This window comes from Myotis nattereri, assembly GCF_964212035.1.
Source record: "Myotis nattereri genome assembly, chromosome: 13".
NCBI lineage: Eukaryota > Metazoa > Chordata > Mammalia > Chiroptera > Vespertilionidae > Myotis > Myotis nattereri.
In genome coordinates this window covers 42,884,057-42,906,872 of record NC_138088.1, presented here as the reverse complement: position 1 = coordinate 42,906,872, position 22,816 = coordinate 42,884,057, and the positions used below count along the sequence as shown (strand labels likewise).

At 46.4% G+C, this 22,816-nt stretch overlaps 2 protein-coding genes across 3 annotated transcripts; one reads left to right on the top strand and one right to left on the bottom strand.

Annotated features, from left to right (window-relative positions):
- Positions 1–516: 516 nt before the first annotated feature.
- Positions 517–9,879, bottom strand: HIF1AN (hypoxia inducible factor 1 subunit alpha inhibitor). The gene is made up of 8 exons (XM_081104615.1): positions 9,681–9,879; positions 9,149–9,399; positions 6,259–6,407; positions 3,430–3,575; positions 2,368–2,474; positions 1,995–2,058; positions 1,654–1,764; positions 517–817 (listed from the first exon to the last, which is right to left on the bottom strand). The coding sequence occupies exons 1-8, from the start codon at positions 9,855–9,857 to the stop codon at positions 773–775; spliced, it is 1,050 nt and encodes a 349-aa protein (XP_080960741.1). The 5' UTR covers positions 9,858–9,879; the 3' UTR covers positions 517–772.
- Positions 9,880–9,927: 48 nt separating this feature from the next.
- On the top strand, positions 9,928–19,381 carry NDUFB8 (NADH:ubiquinone oxidoreductase subunit B8). Of its 2 annotated transcripts, XM_081105423.1 has the most exons (7): positions 9,943–10,069; positions 13,752–14,042; positions 14,119–14,388; positions 14,655–14,781; positions 16,321–16,420; positions 16,823–16,978; positions 19,205–19,381. In XM_081105423.1, the coding sequence occupies exons 3-7, from the start codon at positions 14,304–14,306 to the stop codon at positions 19,295–19,297; spliced, it is 561 nt and encodes a 186-aa protein (XP_080961549.1). In that variant the 5' UTR covers positions 9,943–10,069; positions 13,752–14,042; positions 14,119–14,303; the 3' UTR covers positions 19,298–19,381. The 2 variants fall into 2 exon arrangements, with proteins under 2 accessions (XP_080961550.1, XP_080961549.1); XM_081105424.1 differs by having other exon boundaries at positions 9,928–10,069; positions 13,752–14,388.
- The last annotated feature ends 3,435 nt before the right edge of the window (positions 19,382–22,816 follow it).

Below are 22,816 nucleotides of genomic sequence, written 5' to 3'. Positions count from 1 at the left end.
ACAGGGAGTAAGAGCTGGTGCTGAAAGAGAGGAGCTGTATGTAACTGCAATTTGAAATTTATGCACAATCCTTGGTTCTTATGTCCCAAGGCTCTTCTCTATGTATGGCTTGAGCATGAAGGTCCAAGTTGGAACCTAATTCTCTCTCATAGGAGGCTCTCCCGGCTCTCAAAGCAAGCCTTCTTCTCACTCTCCCCAGTAGAGTCCCAGTAGCCATTCCCACCCACCCTAGAACCTGATTCTGTGAAATCTGAAGGAAGCCGACCGACCTAAACATCAGGACAGCTCTGGCCCTGTAGCCTGATGTAGCGGGCATCCAAGAGCATCTCCTCTATCTCAGGCTGAGGCACGGAGGTTGCAGGAGATAGGTCTGGGCCAGAGTGGGGTCCTGATCCAGAAGGGCGCAAGGAACAGAGACACACATGGGTGTGCATGCACACACACGCATACACACATCCCAAGGTTGACAGACTGACACACACAGACATGATGAAAACCAGAAGCTGGAACTCCACACACTGAATGCAGAACTTTAGGGGGGCAGGGAGAGAAGGTGCTGGGGCACAGAGGCAAGGGCACCAAGTCCCTCCAAATGGGAGTGGCTCGCCAACCACCCTGCCCTGACCCAAACACCTGCCTCCAGGGCCATGGCAAGAGTCCAGTCCATTAAGTGCTTCGTGCAATACTAGTGCTTGGAGTCTCCTGTCCTCATCAATGAAGCGGTGTGGATGAGCTAGCAGTCACCTGGCAGGAGGCCTCGACTCCTGGCAGGCTAGTTGTATCGGCCCTTGATCATTGTGTTCAACAAGGGCCCCACCTGCAAAAAGACATGAGGAGCCAGTTAGAACTGCCTGTTCCCAGACCCTGGAGCCGGACAGGCATGTGTCTAGAGACATTCAATGTCTAGCCAAGGGGAGGGAGAAAGCTTTCATTCAATCTTGTAAGCCCTCTAACCAACTCTCTTCCTGAAGGTCAACCCAGTGTTCGGGGGCATGGCTATTTTCTTTGTGCTCACCTTGTATTATCTTCCCTCTCACAATACCCTGTATTTGCAAGCAGCATCAAACAACAGACAGAAGGTCAGAGGAATAATACTCCTCAAATACCTAAGAGTGTTTGCATGTTTCTTTAACGTGCCTTAAGAATGTTACATGCCTTTATATACTGAAAAGATCACCTGCAATCGAGGGTAATGCCATCTCAAAACCCCACAGGTCCTTTGGATGCTGAGGATACCCACAGGATGGAGGCTAGAGTGTTACGAACACAAACCTCCCCCATTTGCCCGATGAGCCACTGGCACACCTATGTGGGAAGCAGGTCTCAACCTAGAAGAGCCTTGGCACAGCTGGGAGAGTGTGAGGAGATGCTTTACTGCTCACTTCCTGTTCCAGAAGAATCCCCTCAGGGGTCCCAGCTGGCACACAAGCCCCACGGGGAACATTACTACTAGCATGGAACAGATTATAATTGATCCGCCAGTCAGGCCCAGCTCTCAGCAGAAAACAAGGCTTTTCTGAACATACCCATAACCTCTATGGAGAGGATAACAGATATGAAACAGAGGAGCTATGGAGATTGTGACACCAATCCTGACTTTCCCTGATCACTGCCACCGAACCACAGGAGTGCCACCTTGGGGCAGCCACATACCTCTTGTGGGTTCCCCAAGGCCTCTCCAAGCATCTTCTCAATGTTTCTCATTATGGCCACTTTCTGATGGGCTTTGAGAGGATATTCAATTCTCTTAGGGGTGGGGGCCCCCTGCAAAGGAAGCAGCAGCTCAGGAAATGTCTTTAGCAGAAAGCTTCAGTGTCACCCACCATTCCTAGACACCATCCTCCCTTCTAAGAAATACTGTTCAAGCCCATTCCTCTTCATCTCCCCAAAGACCTGGGATCACTCCAGAAATAGCCAACCTCCCCACTCTACCCCCAAATAATGTATTACACCTACCTCACCCCAGCCCCATCTAAGAAAAAACCCATATTCACCTTATACCAGAAGTTCACAGTGATGGTAATCCCCCCATTTAGTAATGACTCTATGTGATGCCACCTGCAAGAAAATAAACAGGCTCCTGTTTACCACCAATACTTTTCAGAGGAAGGGATGGGAAACTAGGAGGAGTCCAGCGAAGAGAAATAAAAATACAGGATCTTTGTGCTCATCCTCTCACACACACCATGGGGCTAGAGATAGGGCTGTGATCTCCCCCACGTTCAGGATGCTCACATCTGGATATGCCAGCCTTCCTGTAGATCACATTAGACCAATCCTGTCACAACTCAAGGGACACAGATGAGGCTTTTCAGGGAATGGAAAAGGAAGCTCCCAAGAAGTCCTCAGTCCTAGCCCCCTCCTCACCAGTACATTGGGATGTAAAGAACATCACCAGGACCAACCACTGTTTCGTAACCAACCACGTTCTGGAAATTGGGGAACCTCTCGTAGTCAGGATTGTCAAAGTCCACCTGAGAGGTTCAAGAGAAAGAAAAAAAAATCAGTCGATCACCAAATTTTTATCATTAAGGACTATGTGAAAGTTACTCTGGTAGTCTACAAAGATGCCTTAAAAACAAAAGACTTAAAATTTATATCCAGCAGAAAACACAGCATACGTTAAAAATACACAGAGTTTCTCAGAGGACGATGTAGAGAGGCCACACTCAATACTGAGCGGTAAAGAATCCTCGGCTTCAGGGCTCCTGAGGTCAGAAGCCAAACATCACAGCTTGCAGGTCAGAAAACCTACTCATGGCCTGCAGATATGAAGAATGAGGACTCATCCTTCACTCAAACCTTCAGGAACTTTCTCCCAGACACACTTTCTAACCAGTCAAAATTCCTACATGAAGTAACTAGGCAGCTTTCAATTTAAGCTTTGTTTGGCCACAAAGTAAACCATATACCTCACTTGGATCCAGAAAAGACATTAAGTGACATTATCTCAACTCTATTCGTCCTCCTTTTTATCAAAAAGTGAGAGCATCCATGACAAAACAGTTATTAAATCCAATAGAGACATAAACACATTTTGTTCCATGAACTATTAATCCAATCAAACAGGGTGGTGACCTGACTCCATCAGCATCAACCGTAGGGTCTGCCCTCCAGAATTAGCTCCACAGGGCTGTTTGTATTTATAAGCATGTGGGACTGCCACAGAGGCCTGAAATATACAGGGTGGGACAAAAGGAGGTTTAGAGTTGTATGTGAAACAGTTTATTCCTGTATTACTAATTAATTACTGTATTATTTTCCATATGAACAACTGTAAACCTACTTTTGCCCCACCCTGTATGAGCTACACTGTGAAATTATCCTCTGAGTTTGTCCAAACCTAGCATACCACCACAAGGAAGGGGAAAGTCATGCCAACCTTGGATCCCCAAGGAGTTCTGTACCTTCCTCAGATCAGGAGCTCACCTGGCTCTGTCTGTCACACGGATGATGAACAGGATATGGGTAGAGGCACTCAAACTGATCCGGAGGGAATAAAATGCATCGCTTGTAGCCCTTTATCTGAGCAAAGAAGTTCTGCTGTTCATCATAGTGAGCAGGTGTCACATTTCCTGGAAGAAGAAAGACATTTTCTTATTCAGAGCAGTGCCTCTATTTCACAGGCTGGAACACAGGGCCCAGTGCTGGAGAGAAACCAGCCTGCCCACTCAGCTAAGGCTTCCTAATAAAAAAATCAGGCAGAATCAGGGAGATGACAATTAAAATCTCAGCAAATTAGGTGTTACGCTTTTTAAAATATATATATATTTGAGGAGGTATTTTTTTTTAAATTTTTTTTTATTGATTTTTGAAGAGGAAGGGATAAGGAGAGTGAAAGAAAAACAGATGTGAGAACAAAACATCAATCGGCTGCCTCCTGCACACCTCCTACCAGGGATGGAGCAGGCAATCCTGGCATCAGTCCTAACCGAGAATCAAACCACGGAGAATCAAACCACCGGGAATCAAACCAGTAACTTTTTGGTGCATGGGACCATGCTCAAACAACTGAACCACACCGGCCAGGGTGGTGTTACACTTTTAATCAGTAATAAGTCCAGCAATAAGGATTCAACATTAATTAGCAAAGTAGACTTTCTTAAATGATGGCTGTTGCCCTTACTGGAAGCAATAGCACATTAAAATCATACTCACAAGTCTAACAAAGTAATATATTAGATATACTTATACGCTTCTTGACCATGGTAAGAATTCAAGGGCAGTAAAACAAGAGTTAGAAACAAATGAAATGACTGGTATCAACAATGCCCTTCTTTGATCTGCATGATCTTCTTTGATGGAGTTCACTAGTCATTTTAAGTTGCATGAATACATACTTGCTTTGGGTAGCTCGTTTTTTATTCTTTATTTTGAGAATACGTTTATTAAAGCTGGGGACAGTGAGACAAAGAAGGGCCTACGAGAGAAGAAGCAACAGGAGAGAGACTAGGCAGGGATGCTTTGGCTCTCTAGAAACCTTATGGGAAAGAAATGAGCCAAGGCATAGCTGCTGTCAGCTCACTGGAGAATCAGAGAGAAGCAGACAGGTTCTGGGGGTTAGCCCAGGACGAGCTGCAGCTGCCCACTGCTCCCCTGGTTGCAGTCTCATGGGAACCCTAGAGTTTCCTATAGGTCAGGAATTCAGAGGTGGCTTAGCTGAGTGCTTAGAGTTTAGCAGATACACACCTGTGGGGGAAAAAAAAGAGGGAAACGGAAAGGGCCGAACATATTCCCGGGAGAGTGTGACTGAGTAGCCCTTTTGGAGGGCAAACGTCAACACACCTGTGAGGTGCAACACTTCTTAGCGCAACACTGGGGATGTTGATTCTCATAGGGGTACGAATCAGATGCCTAAAAGAGAGCTATTCAACTTGAATAAAGCAAATTATTTTAAATGCCACCTTGAATTAGTTCTGCCCTAGTATGTGCTCTATCTACTCATTATAACTGGGCCCACGTATGTTGTTTATCCTTAAAAACTTAAGGGCCCCTGCAGGGCCTGGAGTGTAGAAGGCATTCTCCAGGTCTACCTGGGTGGGTCAAGATAGCTGCCTTCTTAAATGCTGAGAGTCCCTGGCATCCCCAAAGGGGGTCTGCTCTCTCAACTCTACCCGACAAATCCACTTGCCTACACTCTACCAGAGGACAAGGCAACAGAAAAATGCAGAGTCAAAAAAAACCAGCTGATGTGGCTCAGTGGTTGAGCGTCGACCCATGAGATCTGTTTGATTCCTGGTCAGGGCACACATGCCCAGGTTGTGGGCTCAATCCCCAGTGTAGGGTGTGCAGGGGGCAGCCGATCAATGATTCTCTATCATCACTAATATTCTATCTTTTTCTCCTCTCCCTGAAATTAACAAAAATATATTTAAAAGAAAAAAAAAATGCAGAGTCAAGTAGACTAGAACTGGCTCCTGACAGGTCAACCAAGACTTGGTTTCCAAGGGACAGGTTAAAAGTCAATCCATCAACTGCGCCTAAATCTGAAGAAAGGATAATCAAAGGGTGGAGAGATCTGAGTCCAGCAGTGAACAACAATGCTTCCTTGTTCAACCCAATTTATTCACCATTTATTTAGTATGAGCCTGACACCAAGCTAGTGCTGGAAATAATAAGAATGAGATAAGTAGCTTTCCTTTTTCTGACTGGAATTTAAAGGCTTCTCATTTTATTCAAAAGAAAAACAAAACACACACACACAAAAGAACATTCACATATTTGCTTGTGTGTACATAAAATTCTCTAGCAGGATACACAGTCTACTAATAACATGTGGTGCTTCCAGGGAGAGAAACTGGGTGTGGAAGAGAGATTTATCACTACATATCTACTTATACCTTTTGAATTTAACCCCATGAATGTATTATTTGTTCAAAAGTTAAGGTTCAGCTTATATTGGAAAAATACATTCCCTCTTCTACTGGGATAAAAATCTTTTGAATACAAACAGATCCAATAGAGAAAAGCAATACTGCAGAGATCCCTAATATCTGAGTATACACATTCACACAATAACTAAGGAAGGGAAAACTTTTTAGAGTGCATGAAACTATCTTAAAAACAACATAAATTATCTTATTTCACCTTCACAGCTACTTATAAAATACTATCATGGTCCTTTTGCAGATGAGGTGGCTGAGGCTTCAGAAGTTAAGTGACTTGTTCAAAGTCAAGGAGGGAATAAATAGTGGACACAGGATTAGGAACCGGGTTTGAATGACTCCAAGCTATGCTGCTTTCTGAAAGATTTCTTACCTTCCATGCCGATGAGCAGCAGATTGGAGGTCAGCTGCCCCCAGCCACGCTTTCCCTGTTGCTTATTAATCCAGTTCCAGTTAAAACCCAAGAAGTCCATGACAATCTTCCTGCCCACAGTGTCATTGAGTGTTTGCTGTAGATACAACCTATGTTCCCCAAGAAGAAGATCCCATTAGTGCATGTACACACAGTCCCTTGGCATGGCCTCCCCACAGCTGGAAATCTAAGCTAAACCCACAATATCATCGCCCACAGAGAACAACCACTATCATGTGAATCTTAACCAACATGGATTCTCACAGAACTAAATCCTTAACTATCCTTCTTCGGACACCAAATTTCTTACTTTAAAGAAGTGATTAAGTTTTTCTGGGTCACAGCATAAATCCTTTACGAATCCAAGGAAGGTTCCCCAGAAAAATGCACATACACAGAACTTTCATACAATTTCTTTCATAGATTCCTCAAAGTCTATCCAGAGCCTACAATGATGAATCACCCTTGTTCCAGAGATTCTCAGGGCCCAAGGCATCCCTTTGGCCCTCAATGGCCATCGTAACAAATCATATAACTGTTCACCAAGAGCCAGTTCCTTCCCTGCGGGAGCGTTATTCTTCTGTACCCCTTTGAAGCCATTTAACTTGCTTTGATCATTTAATTTGCTTTGGCCAAGGAAATGTCCACAGAAGTGACTTGTGTTGCTTCCAAACTGTAATTTTAAGAACCAGCACACACTACCACCACATCTTTTCTCTCTGCAACAGCAACTGCAAAGTTTCAGATAGAAGCTACTGGGCCAATCCAGGCCCTGAAGCGAAAATGATGATGTAAGAGCAGAGCTTCCTCCTCTGTTCACTTAGGCAGCACGTACACTACAACTGGAACGATACAGAGAAGATTAGCATGCCCCTGCACAAGGATGACACACAGATTTGTAAAGCGTTTCATATTTCTCAAAAAAGAGCACAGCCTACTCCAGGTGACCTGTGATGAACATGTAGTGTGAGTGAGAAATAAAGTTGCGGAGCTCTGGCTTGAAGCCTAGTTTATCTTAACTGATTCAGCCACCTCTCTGTAGCAGCTTTCTACATCTGAAGGAAGATGCCTCATCAGGCCCAAGGCTCCTAACACCCCTAAGGAAGATCAGAAGTTACTTAAGGTATATGAAAACCCAGACACACGTAATCAAGCCCACAAGACACATTAATAAGGGGACAAGCTGGAAGGTGAGTACAGAAGCAGTCCTTTCCTGGTCCTGAGAATGTTACTTCAAAAGGCTCAAAGCTATCAGTGCCTAGCCCTAGAAGCATGATGTTTAAGGCCACTTTAACTAGAAATCTCAGTAAACTAGAAACATTAGCTACCTTTTTGGGGACATGACTCAAATGCAACCTTTGGACTCTTCCCAGAGATTATAATATACATACACATACAAAAATTTTACAAGTAACTTTAAAAGAGGCAGGACCATTCATGAAACATGAATCTAAACATTTTCCATTATACCTAAAGAGTAAATATCAAAAGAGCTCAAGAGGATGTTAATAGCCTTCATCCCAGAATCACAACCTGTACAATTATGCAGTGGAGTCGGTTGACGCTCAAGTCAGCAGGTAGGGTAAAACTTGCTCATAGGAAAATTTTTCCTTGAGTCCCCCATAAAGAAGAGACTACACTCACAGCTCATACTTAGGGAGGGGGAAATGCTCTCACTATAGGATAAGAAACTTAAAGTGAATGAGGAACCAGGGGATTCTTGTGTTTTATCTCATGCTTAGTCTAGTCCGTATGTTCATTAAATGGAATTACACTCCACCAGCGCCATTTAAATAGCTCTCAATCTGAAGGTTGGATGTGTCTATGCGTATGCCCTCACATGTACATGCTGTTAATTTTGAGGAAATTCATGCATAAGACAACTCAACTCAATCAGGCTTTATAAGACAAAAATAACACATCAATCATAGTTGAGACTCTGGAAACTCTTTTAGTCAATCAAAGTCCTCTCATTGTGTAACTGCTAAGTGTCAGGAAGATGGAAAAAAGATATTTCAAATTCATTCACTCGGCCACATACTGCTAACAGGAAGTAAGAAAGAGAACTGAGGCAGGAAGGTTAAGACGGGGGCACCAAGGTGAGGTGCAGAGGGTCGTTGGCCATGAGCGTAGTGAAAGCAGTGCCCCAGACGCAATGCTGTCTGGGACCTGCCCAAGAGGCTGTCCTCCTACACAGGCGTGAAAGCAGAAAGAAAGAAACACTTCTGTGTGTGGTGCCCTTGCTATTGCCAGCACCACCTGGCACATCAATACCCGCCCCTCCCCCAACCTCGTCTGCCCTCCCCAAAGCCAGAGGACCCTAATATCCTTCACCCCAGAATCTCAGCATTTATGTAACCCTTCGGCCTTAACTATCCCCGGCCATTAGCCTGCAAACGGGTAATCTCAAGGCCAAATCCAACAACGGACAATTCTGTTCGGCTCCTCGCAGCGTCTTTAAAAATGTGAACCAGCCGTGCACATTTAAGTAAAAAGATCTTAAGTAAAAATCCTCGATTTCTGGCTTCTCTTGAAAAGCCTGAATATCTGGCAATCCTGAAACGGAACTCCCAAATGGATACAAGTCAAGCCGCGACTCCTGACTTGGCACGGGGGTGTATACATTTCGCCTCCCGGTGGTTTTCACCCAAACGACTTCATTTTTGTTCGCCTACCGGACCCTGGCAGGCAGCGGTGACCCTCACTTCACGAAGCTGACAAAGAACTAGGGAACCACAGCGCACGGGTCGCCCCCCTCTCATCCCTCCACTGAGAACGCACCCGGCTCCTCTCCGCCGGCTCCTCACACGCGCGCCTCCGGGCCGACGGAAACCCACCCCCGGGGCCGTACCTCTCCCCGCCGCCCCGCTGCTGGATGTCCTGCAGCTTCTCAACAAACTCATGGAACTTCATCTCCTCCCGGTTGGACCTTGGCTTGAAGTTCTGGAAATTGGCCATCTTCTTCTCGTCGTAGTACAGGAACTTGTGGGTGCTGGCGCTGTACACGGAGAAGTCTCCGTGGCCAATGTTCTCTTGCAGGTAGTCCAGGTCCCATTTCAGGGCGGGATACACGAGATTCGTGTCGGTCAGCACCACAGGCTCCTGAGGGAGAACATCAGGTGAAGCAGCGCAAAGGAAGTCACCCCGAGGACTGGTGGGCTCTGGTTCCGTCATTCCAGCTACTTCCCAACTTCCGAGGAACCCCGTCTGCTAGCCAACACGAACCCCTCAAGTCCCGCTTCTCCTGGCCGCCCTCTCCAGCGCCCCTCAGGCCCCAGTCCACCGCCCCGCCGGGTCCCACCTCCGTCGTCGCCCGCCTTTGACCTCTCCTCCCAACCTGCTCCCTCCCCCGCCCCGGCAGGGGACACGGCCCCGCCCCCTACCTCATTCTCGATGAACTCCTCCGCCCGGGGGTCGCTCTGGCTCAGACGCGGGATGGGCCGCGTCGGGAAGCTGTAACTTCGCAGCTGGGACTCATTCCAGGCGGGGCCGGGGGCCTCAGCCTCTTCCCGGGGTCCTCCAGAGCCTGAGGCCGCGGCCTCCGCCGCTGTAGCCGCCATTTCCGCCGCTAGGGACGGCCCCGCCGGAACCGGAAGCTCCGCCTATTCCGGAGAAAACACAACGGAAACCATAGAGATGGGCTGCGAGAAAGAGCGGCCCTGAAGCACAAAAACAAAAACAAAAACGCGGAGCCAAGACGTGGGGGAGCGCCTCCTATTGGTGACCAACAGCGCTACAAACTAGGCTCCGCCCCTGAAGACCTGGGCTAGACGTGAGTCCCACTGATGAGCGTTGCTAACCCGGTTAACCAATTCACAAAAGACTATTGCTGCCTCAGTGTGCCCAGGCCTACACAACAGGCAAAGAAGGAGGCAAGTTTAGCGAGGAGAAAAGCAAATGATAGACCTACCTAAGGAAGTCAGAAGGAAAAGCAGTTGTCAGATTGATAGATGCTGTGGAGAGGGAAGGATGGGGGGGCGGGGGGTGCAGGATGTGGGCAAAGGTTGCTTTGAAGGCCTTTGCAAAAGATATATGGCAAGTTGAATTCTTTTAAAAGCACAGACGGGGTTGCTTGTTTGTTTGTTTGTTTGTTTGGCATCATTTGATTTTTCTACTTGTATCACCATCTCTCCTACTTGAAGGTATTTTTGCTATGAGACCAATGTTATAGTCAAGCATGAGCATCCCACATATTCAAACAATTTATATTGATTATTAAAGGCCCTATCAATGACATCTATTACTTACTTAGTTCTTATGGCTGGCTGTTGGAGGTCAAATTCTAAGATAGATCCAAAGATTTCCATCCCATGGGTTACATGCCCTATATAATAAGTCTCTCCCCTTGAAGAAGAACAGGACTTATGACTATGATAGGCTATCACTCTGGCAATGAGGTTATATAGCAAAAATATAATTAATGTCCCTAATCAGTTCACTTTGAGTTCAGCAAAGGGGAGATTTACCCTCAGTTGGCCTGACCTAGTCATTCTAGCTCTTTAAATCTGAGTCTAGAAGGCAGAGACAGAAGTTAGAGAGATTTGAAGGTACAGATGATGTGCTGTTGGCCTTTAAGAAACAAACTATATGTGGCAGAGAATGACAGATTCTAGGAGTTGAGAAAGGCACGTCCAGGAAGCAACGAATCAATGTTTCTCTCTTTCCCTCTCTAAAAATCAATAAAACAAACCCTTGGGAAAGGAATAAAAAAATACACACTACAATGAGATACAATTCATATCCACTAGGATAGTGATAATAAAAAAGACAGACAGTGACAAGTGTTGAAAATTTGGAGAAATTAGAACCCTCATATATTGCTAGCAGACATATAAAATAGTGCTTCTTTGAAAAATAGTTTTGTAGTTCTGCAGAAATTAAACATAGAGTTACCCTATGACCCAGACATTTTACTAATACTACAAGAGAACTGAAAACATACATTCACACAAAAACTTATACAAGAATGTTAACAGAAACATTATTCTGTTATGCCCAGAATTCAAGATCCCCAAGAAACCACGCCAGGGAGCCAGTCCGATGCAAAAGCAGAAGGTCCTTTATTGAGTTAGCTAACCCGACCCGGGCCTCCAGTCGACGCAGCGACCGGAAACCGAGTGCTACTCACAAGAAAATCAGGGCTTTTAATAGTGAGGGGAGGGGAGCTGACTGTGGGCCCTCCAATTGGCCAGGCGCCAAGTCGGGTCTTGTTACACAGGATGTGGTCATCTCTATGGCGCGCACATCCCTTGCTTGCCATTGGTTAGTTCAAAGAAATCCCAGGCGTGGCCAGGAGAGGCCTGGACCTCCGGGAAGAAGGCACTCCTCCGAGCACATGGCCTCCGCCCCAACATGGAGGATCCAGGGTAAGATAGAGGGCATAGCCCTCGCCCTTTCATATTCATCATAGTCAAAAGTAGAAATAATCCAAATACCCATCAACTGATGAATGTATAAACAAAATGTTATATATTCATATAATGAAGTATTATTTAGCCATAAAAATGAATGAAGAACTGACACATGCTACAACATGGACAAACCTGGAAAACATTATAAATGAAATGTGACACAAAAGGCCACATATTATGATTCCATTTATACAAAATGTCCAGAATAGGCAAATCCACAGAGGCAGAGAATAGATTAGTAGTTGTGGCGGGGTGGGGGGGGGGGGCGGGGGGGGCGGCAGGATGTGCTAATGGTATGGGATTTCCTTTTGGGGTGATAAAATTTTTTAGAGTTAGTGGTGATAATTGCACAACTTTGTAAATATACTAAAAAGTAACTTTATTATATACTTTAAAAGGGGGAATTTATGGTATTTAAATTAAATCTTAAAAATAAATTAGACCAACTCTGTTTTTTGACCCAAATTGGATCAATTGACTACAGATGGTGTCCAATTATCCTGAACATCAACTACTGATGCTTATTTACTAACTAGAGGCCCGGTGCACGACATTCATGCACTAGGAGGGAGGAGGCGTTCCCTCAGCCGGGCCTGAGCCCTTTCACAATTCGGAACCCCTCAGCAGACGTCCCCCAAGGGGTCCTTAGCGCTGCCGCAGAGGTGGGAGAGGCTCCCGCCACCCCTAATGTGTTTGCCAGCCATGAGCTCGGCTTCTGGCTGAGCGGAGCTCCTCCTGAGGGAGTGCACTGACCACCAGGAGGCAGCTCCTGCATTGAGCGTCTGCCCCTGGTGGTTAGTGTGTGTCATAGTAACAGGTTGTTCTGCTGTTCAGTCAATTTCCATATTAGGGTTTTATTATATAGGACTAGAGGCCCGTTGCACAAAATTTGTGCACAGGTAGGGTCCCTAGGCCTGGCAGGTCTAGGGGGTGACCAGCAGGGCGCCCCCCCCCCCACCCACCTTGGCTGGCCTGGAGCCTGCGGGTTGGGGGCAGCTCCTGTGTTGAGCATCTGCCCCCTGGTGGTCAGTGCGCATCATTCGGCTGTTCAGTCGATTTGCATATTAGGCTTTATTATATAGGAAGGGCAAGTTGCTGTGATGTAGTCCTTTCCAAAATTTATATACCAAATAGTATATATCAGTTTTTATTACTCTGATATATGAGAATGTCTATAATAATGAATTCTGCTCCAAAACAGTGATCACCCTAAAAGTTTCTGAAAATATGTGCATATTTACACTGTGTAAACCAAGCATGTCAAACTCGCGGCCCGAGGGCCATAAAAATTTCATAACTTAATTTTTACAATATTCGTGTTTACATAATTTTTAATAATGAACTACAAGGTTCACTAATGACTGATTACTATATTAGTGTTGCATTCATTTCCCTTATGCGCCTTATGTGCAGGTGCACCATTTCTCTCCACTAATACTAGCAGAGAATGTTTTAGCAGCCAATTGCCACGTCATTAGTCTTGGACTGACCTGTTTAGTGTGCACAACAAGAAATATTTTGCTTTCGGAGAACAAGAAAAATAGGTTTATTTGCGTTATGCTTATTAATTGGTGCAGTTATTCAGTGTCTGGTAAGTTAATGTTCAAGAAAAAATATTAATTTTTATTAAAATGATTTATTATTTTATGTTAATGATTACTCATTTATTTCAGCCCTTTGTATTCAGCATGTCTCTATTGAAATAAACCTACGTTTCTATGAAAATTGAAGCTTTTGTTTTTTTGTGGCCCACATAAACTTAAACCTTGTTTAGTTGGCCTGTGTTAGCCTTTGAGTTTGACATGCTTGGTGTAAACTATGCAAATTCCACTTGTTTAAATAAAATGAAAACATATTCATATGCAAATATAATAATGCCTTCCCTCCCCATTCTTCTAATGCTTGTTAATTGTGTCAGTAATGTAATTATCTAAATCTTGACAAATCTGAGCCTTTATGCGGGCTCCTAAAAGCTGCCTCTGGTGATAGCATTGGTTTTACATTTGTTGGGTAGAGGTGACTGGGACAATCCTAAGTTAACAGGACTGAAAATGGGGAACCAATTCGAGGCCGATTTACCTGTTGCACCGCACATCAGCTGAAAGATACCCACCAATTTGGAAAACAACAAAAACAAGTAGGACCAAGGGCTGAATTTGAAGAATGATCACGTTTGGGGATGGATGGAGCAAGTGCCAGTAAAGGAGAGGAAAAGGCAAGCCGTCAGAGATGAACCCGGGCTCACTTCACTTGTGCTGCTCTTGCTGGAGGGGGTCAGCTGTCCACATGAGATGCTCAGGTCCTGAGTCCTCATTATCCTTGGATGCGTCTAAGGTAACTTGGGGAGAAAAAGAGGCACAGCAATCTGAAATATGGAAGCAATGGCCTGCTTGGTTTTCTCCCCTTCCAGCGTTCCCTCTCAGCCTCTGTCCCTCTGCACATCCCGCCTCTGCTTCCCAACACCCTCCACGCCCCACCCTTGTTGAACCCTTAGGACGTGTCTTCGCTACCTGCCGCCTCCACGCCTTTTGGCCCAGCTCAGCCGCCGTGACAGGCCTTTGCGCATGTGCGGAGTGAAACCTCAAGAAGGTCAAGATGGCGGCGGCCAGGGCGGGGGTTCTGGCAGTCCGATGGCTGCAAAGGGCAGGCCGGACCGTGGTACCGCTGGGTGCACGGACAGGTCCGCGAGAAAGGGCGAGGCCTCCGTGTGGGAAGGGGGTGCCTGAGGGTTGGTGTGTTTGGGGGGAGGTGGGTATCGTGGGTACCGCGGCGGCCGTGTCGGGGCTGGGGGCGGAGGTGGAGCTCGCGTTTCCAGAAGAGCGGGTGGAGGGTCTCGCTGGTCCCTGGAAGACTCGGGCTCCGGCCTCCGCTGCCGCTGCCGCTTGAAATCGGCGGGGAGGCAGGCGGAACGGGGTGCCCCCTGACCTGCCCTTGCCTGCCCTCTAGCCTCCCACATCACCAAGGACATGCTCCCGGGGCCCTACCCCAGGACCCCAGAAGAGCGGGCCGCCGCCGCCAAGAAGTATAACCTGCGGGTGGAAGACTACGAGCCGTACCCGGATGATGGCATGGGGTGAGAGAGAGGGGGTCTGCGCGCACTTGGGTAGCGATGGGAGAAGGCGGCTGGGTTGGGCGGCTCGACTCTGACCCTCTCCCCCGCCCCCCAGCCTTCCCGTGACCCCTCCGAGTCAGTGGTGTGGGTGCTTTTCTCGGTGGAGGGAGGAGGGAGGAGGGAGGGGGTGGGGGTGAGCAGCTGCAGCCGGGAGGACTTCAATTTTCTCCTTGGCTCGGGTTATTTCCTCAAATGAGGAAGCGAGGTGGTAATAGCTCCCCGAGGACCCGTGAATAGCGGGAATCTTCCTTGGCTCCATCCAGAGCGCAGGGTTTCATTTGGATGGAGCATCTGCTGGGCTCAGGTGCTGTCATCCAGGCACGTGACCGGGCTGGACCTGGACTCCTGTCTTGAGAACCTTATTCGTAGATGGAGTACTCTTATATGTGTGTATATCTCTTTAAAAAAAAACAAAAACCCGCTATCATTGTCGTTGGGGCTGTGGAAATCCTAGCAACTGCAGAGCAGATTAAATAGCCAATTCCCTTGCTCCAATTAATGCTACTCCGTCCTCCTCTCCTGTCCTCATAGCTACCGCGCATCTCACATCTCTCGGGTTAATTATCTGAAGTGATTGCCAGCACCCTCATTTTCTATCCTAGCATCACTCTTGCAGTGTGATTTCAGCAGCTCCTATTCGTCTTGTTGTTTTCCAATCGCTTTTTGTAGCGTATGTCTAGTTGTCATCATTTCCTGTGTCTTTGATTGTGTTGTGGACAAGAGCAGCCTTGACAGCCGTCTGTATAAGTTGAACCTGGATTGGTTGGAGGAAAACCTAACTTGGCAAGAAGTCCCATGAGGTGTTTGGAACATGAAGATGTATGCCAACTCGGTTGAGGAAAATGCTATGAAAATAATACTTTTCTAATCTGTACCCTTTTTGTTTTTACTCCAATTAGTCACGGGTTTAGACCCCATACTTCAGTTTCATTTTCTGCTCATGAAGAAATCAGAGTGACTGATAACGCCTTCCAGGCCTAGCATTATAACATTATGGGACTTTTTTCTTTTTGTTGAAAGAAGGTGAGAAAAGCTTACGGTATTATAATATTTCAGAGTTTCATTTGAACTTTTTTAAAAATATATATATTTTTATTGATTTCAGAGAGGAAGGAAGGGGAGAGAGAGATAGAAACATCAGTGATGAGAGAGAACCACTGATGGGCTGCCTCCCGCACGCCCACGCTGGGGATAGGGACAGAAACCCAGGCATGTGCCCTGACTGGGAATCCAACTGTGATCTCCTGGTTCATAGGTCAACACTCGACCACTGAGCCATACCCGTCGGGCTGACGAACTTTTCATTACAATCTGGGCTTCTTTGGTTAGTTCTTTGCTTAGTGACTAAAAATTGAGATCTTGATTTGAAAGTCAGTTCCTCTGTCCTTAGGTAAGACAGTTATTTCTGTCAGTTGGTTTCTTATCTTTGAGATGAGGATACTCTGAATTATCTGAGAGACGTTGCTCAGAGCCCTTTCCAGAACTCTTGTTATCTCTCAGGTATGGCGACTACCCAAAGCTCCCTGACCGCTCACAGCATGAGAGGGATCCATGGTATGACTGGGACCACTCAGACCTGCGATTGAACTGGGGTGAACCGGTGAGAGAACTATATCCCGTTTAACCTTTCTTCCTTCTCCCTAATGTATTCCTGGGATTTTTTATTTTTATTTTTTATAGTTCAAATAACATTTCTCTGTCCAAATAACACTAAGGTTTACTGCCCAAAGAAGCCAAGTCCATGAATCTGAGATCTGATGTTCCCTGTGTGGCATGTGGAATGTGACTTCTGGATATTAACAAGCTCTGTATATTTCCATGATTGAGCTGTCTCTGGTCAACGGAAACTACCCATAAACCAGCATCTCAAACTTGGCTCTCAGAATATTGTTCAGGGCAGTAGGATGCCTTTGTCAAGCCCTGTGTCAGGCTCTGCCCACTCTGGACTGCCTGCCTTTGTAGGAAGAGTGGTATGTGACCTTCACCTGTCTTTCTGCCTTAGCTTCACTGGGACCTAGACATGTATATCAGGAACCGTGTGGACACGTCCCCCACACCTGTTTCTTGGGATGTCATGTGTAAGCACCTCTTCGGCTTCGTGGCCTTCATGCTGTTCATGTTTTGGGTGGGGGAGATGTATCCCTCCTACCAGCCAGTGGTGAGTATCTGAAAAGTGCATTCTTATGCACATTTACTTAGCCCTGCTTCCTGGGGGAATGCAGCCTCTGGAGTAGGGACCGCCTGTGGAGGGCCTTGCACATGGACGTGGCACAAGTACCAGAGCACTGCTCCGTCCTACATCTTGGATCAGTCTGAGTGAGAAAACACTTTAGGACTCTGAGGAAAGAGAATATGGAAGCCAGCTAGTCTCTAGAGTTGCCATTTGGGGACTGTACTTACCAATTATATTTCCTCAAGTGATTCACTCTAAGGTAGAGCCATGGAATCTGGAGTTGAAGCCTTATCCTTTTTGAAGGTGTGAAGGGCACCTCCTATGAGGTATTGGAAGCAGTTAAATGTCTACTATAAGCATAGACAGTTATATTTTGGAGAATGTAAAAGAAAAAATACTATCTAGCTTTAATGAAGTTGAATTTGAATAATAAGAAAATTCAAATGAGCAACATTTGAACAAATACAGGAATTTGATAGATTTTCTGTATATATATGTGCGTAGTGAATGTTTGTACTAATGGATATGAGGTGCTGTTAAGAAGGGTTAAACTAGATGCAAAAAATATTATACACTTGGGGTGGCAGGGAGAAGTTGGAGAGAACGTTTGGGGCAAGAGAAAACGGAAGGACAAGGAGAGAGTTAGCTGGAGTGGCACAGGCATATAAAATAATTCCTATATAACTGGCTGCATTGGTTACCTTGAGAGCTGCTAAAAACTCAGATTCCTGGGCTCCACTTCCTGGAAAGCCTAATTCAGTAGTTCCATAGTGGGAATCTAGAATCAATATTTAACAAGTCCCCAGGTAATCCTGATGTCCTGGGAAATCAGATGTGGAAATTGCCCTGTTAAAAATGATTGTGAGGTGAGCTGATCAGTTTACGTTGGACAGCTTTTACTGTATTGCTAAGGGATTTGGACTTGATGGTGTAGTAACACATTATTTCAACAAATACTTATGAAGCCCCTGTTGTGTACCAGTCCAGACCTTGCTAGGGTTTGGGGACACAGTGATGACTTGGTCTGCCTCTAGGCCAGTGGTTCTCAACCTTCTGGCCCTTTAAATACAGTTCCTCATGTTGTGACCCAACCATAACATTATTTTCGTTGCTACTTCATAACTGTAATATTACTACTGTTATGAATCGTAACGTAAATATCTGATATGCAGGATGGTCTTAGACAACCCCTGTGAAAGGGTCGTTTGACCGCCAAAGGGGTTGCAACCCACAGGTTGAGAACCGCTGCTCTAGGCAACCGGAAGCCATGTTGAGTTTTTGAACAGAAGAATAACATAATGAAAGCTGGGTTTTTAGGACGATTATCTGGGAGTAGTCTGCAGCAGCGGTCACCAACCTTTCTGACCTCACGGACCACCAGTGGTCCGCGGACCACTGGTTGGCGACCGCTGAACTGCAGGCTAGATTGTAAGGAACGGAACGGAAAGCAGGGAAGCTGCTGTGTTTGCAGTTGGCTGCTCAGTGCTACCTTTGCAGAGACAATCAATGTCCTGATGGTAGCTGGTATGTCTGTGTGCACTGACACGAGCCTTCCTGCCAAGCCCCAGGGGCCCCAGGCTGGAGAGTGCACGCAGGGCTGGTGTGAGCACTAACTTCACTTCAGGAGAGCAAGAAACACAGTGTGGCTCTTCCATTTTTCAGTTCTGTAAGCACATCACCCTTTTCTCCTCCCCTTGAGCTGTGTTCTCTGACAGCTGTTTGTTGGTAAAGCCAGCAGCCCCTAAAGCACGTCCCGGCCGTGTCTCCTCCGTGCTTCCCTCACTGCTGCTCCTGCACGCCTCATTTGCTCGGCCACTTTAGTGGTGGAACCATTAGAGGCTGAGTGACTTAAAGGAGATTGAGTCTGTCTCGACCCCGAGAGAGTGGGATGGATGGATGCATCGTCTCATTTAGAAAGCGTTCCCTGGTGCTCTCCCTCATTCTCATTCTCTCTCTCTCTCTCTCTCTCTCTCTCTCTCTCTCTCACACACACACACACACAGTGTAGGCGCCACGTCTCTTACAGTCTAGGCTTTCTCTCTGCCTTGGGCTGAGCAGGGAGAGGAGTGCTCTTCCTGCCATTCTAGCCCAGCTGGGTCTGACCAGAGGCTACCACATACCCATTTACTATGCGTGACTATTAAACTCAGAGTGGGATGTAGCCAGGTACTGGCTGATGTATGTTCTTGCTGACCTGTGTTTTTTCCTTAGGGGCCAAAGCAGTATCCTTATAATAACCTGTACCTGGAACGAGGCGGCGATCCCACCAAAGAGCCTGAGCCTGTGGTTCACTACGAAATCTGAGGAGGCTTCATGGGCTTCGTGCCCACTAACTGACTTCCTCATTCCTAGAGATTTAACCTTAATGAAATCCCTGATTAAACAGTGCTGTGGTGTCTGTGCCTCATTTCCCCAGGATCGGCCACTGCCTGAGGAACCTCTCTTCTGCCTGCTGTCTCCCCTCCCCTCCCCCCAGAGATTGGAAGGATGGGAGGGTGGGGGGAGTTAAGCACAAGAAGATGTTAATTTGTCGTCGCTGGGACTGTGAAAGTAGTGAGGGTTTCATTTGTACAGCAGTTGCTAAGGGTAGCTTCTTCTTTACAGGGTTGAAGAAGAAGGACATTCCTAACTTCCCAAGTTGGAACAAGAATTATGTCCCATTAAAAGACCTTTTTAATAATAATGGTTAGCTAACAAAAAAATGGCATTCTAACATGTTGTAAGTATATTATAGGACAAATAGGTAGTGTTTTTGGACTGGCCTAGGGCTATGACTACCTCTTAATTTTACTTCTGTTATATAAATACGTATGTCTCCTTCCAAAGCAACTTCTGAATCCTAGCTTATAAGCTAGCATTACCTATATTTATGAATTAGAGGACAGTTCAGTGAGTTACTACTGAACCTATGGCTTTTGTTGCCTTAATAATTCATCCAAGCGCTTATATAGCCTTAGAAAGAGGAAAACCATGTTTTTGAGAGTCTATCTCAGTGTATCTGTTTTTAAGTGAACCAACTTATGTTCTTTTCTTCCTTTGGAGACATCTTCTTAAATTACAATAATATTGCTGAAAATCTGACCCACTGAAAAAGCATACATTCAACAAACCTATAGAAGCAAGTCTATTCAAGTTAAAAAAGGGGTCCTTTAATGGTTGTCCAGGCAATGAAAGACTTTTATGAGATCAGGGAGTACTTCTCATGAAATGCCTTTCTTTGAAAATCTCCACTGTCTTTTTCTGTCTTCATTCTCTGTCCTTTAGAGCAGTGGTCACCAACCTTTTGGACCTCACGGACCACCAGTGGTCTGCGGACCACCGGTTGGCAACCGCTGCTTTAGAGCATTGCTCATCATTTAACATCTGTGTGCCTCATATATAACAGACACTGATAGGCCCTGGGGATATAAAGTTAAAACAAGACAAAATAATTTTCTTTAAGTAGTTACCGAGAAGAGGAGACACAGTTAAACAAAGTGAAAAGAATTAGGGAAGAGTACACTTAAAAAAAAATCCTGCTTGACACTGATCTTATGCCTTTGGTTCAGATTTCTTTCAGAGAACTTAATCAGTAACATTTCTGCCTCATTCCCCAATTTGAGGTATTGCCTGTGGTTCAGTTATCAATCCTGTTTACTTTCCTCAGGTCTCATCCACTGTTGTGGTGCTAAATTCAAGAAATAGTACAAGGAATGGGCAGGCACAGACAATGCCCTAAATTGTCTTCTGTCCTGAATTGGAAACTTCCAAGTCCACATGAAAGGAAATCTAGGATTGTGTCACAGTGATGTGGGGGCTGTCATAAGATAACCCGGTCACCATCTTTGGAGGCTATCAAGCAGGAATACAGTGGGATTTATGCATTAAATGGAAGTTGTTTTTTTTTTTTTAAAGCTTTTGTCTTTTTTAAAAATATATTTTATTGATTTTTTACAGAGAGGAGGGGAGAGGGATAGTTAGAAACATCAGTGAGAGGGAAACATCGATCAGCTGCCTCCTGTACACTCCCTACTGGGGATATGCCCGCAACCAAGGTAAATGCCCTTGACCAGAATCAAACCCTGGACCCCTCAGTCCGAAGGCTGACTCTCTACCCACTGAGCAAAACCAGTTAGGGCTTAAATCAACGGTTCTCAACCTGTGGGTCACGACCCCTTTGGCGGTCAAACGACCCTTTCACAGGGGTCGCCTAAGACCATCCAGCATGTCAGATATTTACATTACGATTCATAACAGTAGCAACATTACAGTTATGAAGTAGCAACGAAAATAATGTTATGGTTGGGTCACAACATGAGGAACTGTATTTAAAGGGCCAGAAGGTTGAGAACCACTGGCTTAAATGGAAGTTTTTAATTAAATAATTTTAGATATAAGATTTTCAGCTGCCTACAGGACATTTTTATTTGGAAATGCCATAATTCCCTCAATGAGCATAAGAAATATATGATCTTTTCATCTCCAACTCCTTTATCAGTCACAAAAGCCTGTCCAATTTTGCTTTACAAACATTGCCACTGTATTAATGCAGGCTTTCATCACCTGATACCTAGGTCCTGTTAGTCTCCTAATTTGAGTTCATGCCTCCAGCCCTCTATTCTGCCTCCCTGAGTGGGTCCATATTGCTCGTCTCAAAATACAATCTATATCTTACTGCATCCCTACCCACAATTTTCAATAACTCCCTATTTGAGTTGAATTGGTATTTCTCAGTCTGTAACCAGCCTACTCACCCAACTTCTAGCTCAGCCATGGGCAAACTATGGCCCGCGGGCCGGATCCGGCCCGTTTGAAATGAATAAAACTAAAAAAAAGAAAGACCGTACCCTTTTATGTAATGATGTTTACTTTGAATTTATATTAGTTCACACAAACACTCAATCCATGCTTTTGTTCTGGCCCTCCGGTCCAGTTTAAGAACCCATTGTGGCCCGAGAGTCAAAAAGTTTGCCCATTTAGCTTCTTTCATCCTTGCTGAGACATTACCTATGGGGCAACTCCAAGGTATATGCCTGTCTCATGTCCCGGAAAGCTTCCAGGAAAGGAAGCCCCTGGTTTACAGTACCTGGCTCTCTGCACACCTATAGTCTTTATCAACCAATAGTTTTGGGCACCAGTTGCTGGGCTGCGTGTGTCACAGCTAATTATGGCCTCGATTGCTTTTTGCCTGTTCAATTAGGTTCTGCTGAGGCCCAGTCTTCTCGACTTAAGTAGGTAATGAATTAAGTGTTTTCCCTTTTTAGAGCTGGCTCCAGGCCTCGCTCAAATTGAATATCAGAACTTCCCGGTGGTCGGATCTGACCCCCTGTGGCAGAACCGGGCAATCAGGGCAGGTGAGGGGGGCCCATTAAAAGCTATCGTCCTATTACATCCTCTCGGTGGGGCCGCCGGCCCGGTTCTCAGCTCCCCGCTTCGCAGCGCGCATGGGCTGCGTGCCCCGCGGCCAGGACTCTTGGCCCTTCACAGCCGCCGTCCGCAGCCCGCGGAGCCCCGAAGCCCTTCAGACGGCCCGCCCGGCTCGCCGCTGACCCCTGACCTGGGCTCCCCCGCAGGTTGGTGTCCTCGCCGGCCTGGGGCCCTGAGAGCAGAGACAGAGCCCGGGACTCGGCGGCTGCTGGCCGCGGGGGAGCGTGACCTCCGCGGAGACCCTGGCCCGCCCGCCTCTGGCCGTGCGCCTCGGGGCCCGCCGGCTCCTACCCTCGCCTTGGACCCGACTCCACGCCACCTGCCCCGGGCCCTCTTCAGCGCGGCCCCCGCACCTCCCCGGCCCGGCCGCTCTGAGTCTGCGTCCCGCTGGACAGAGGGTCTTCACTGGCCCCCACG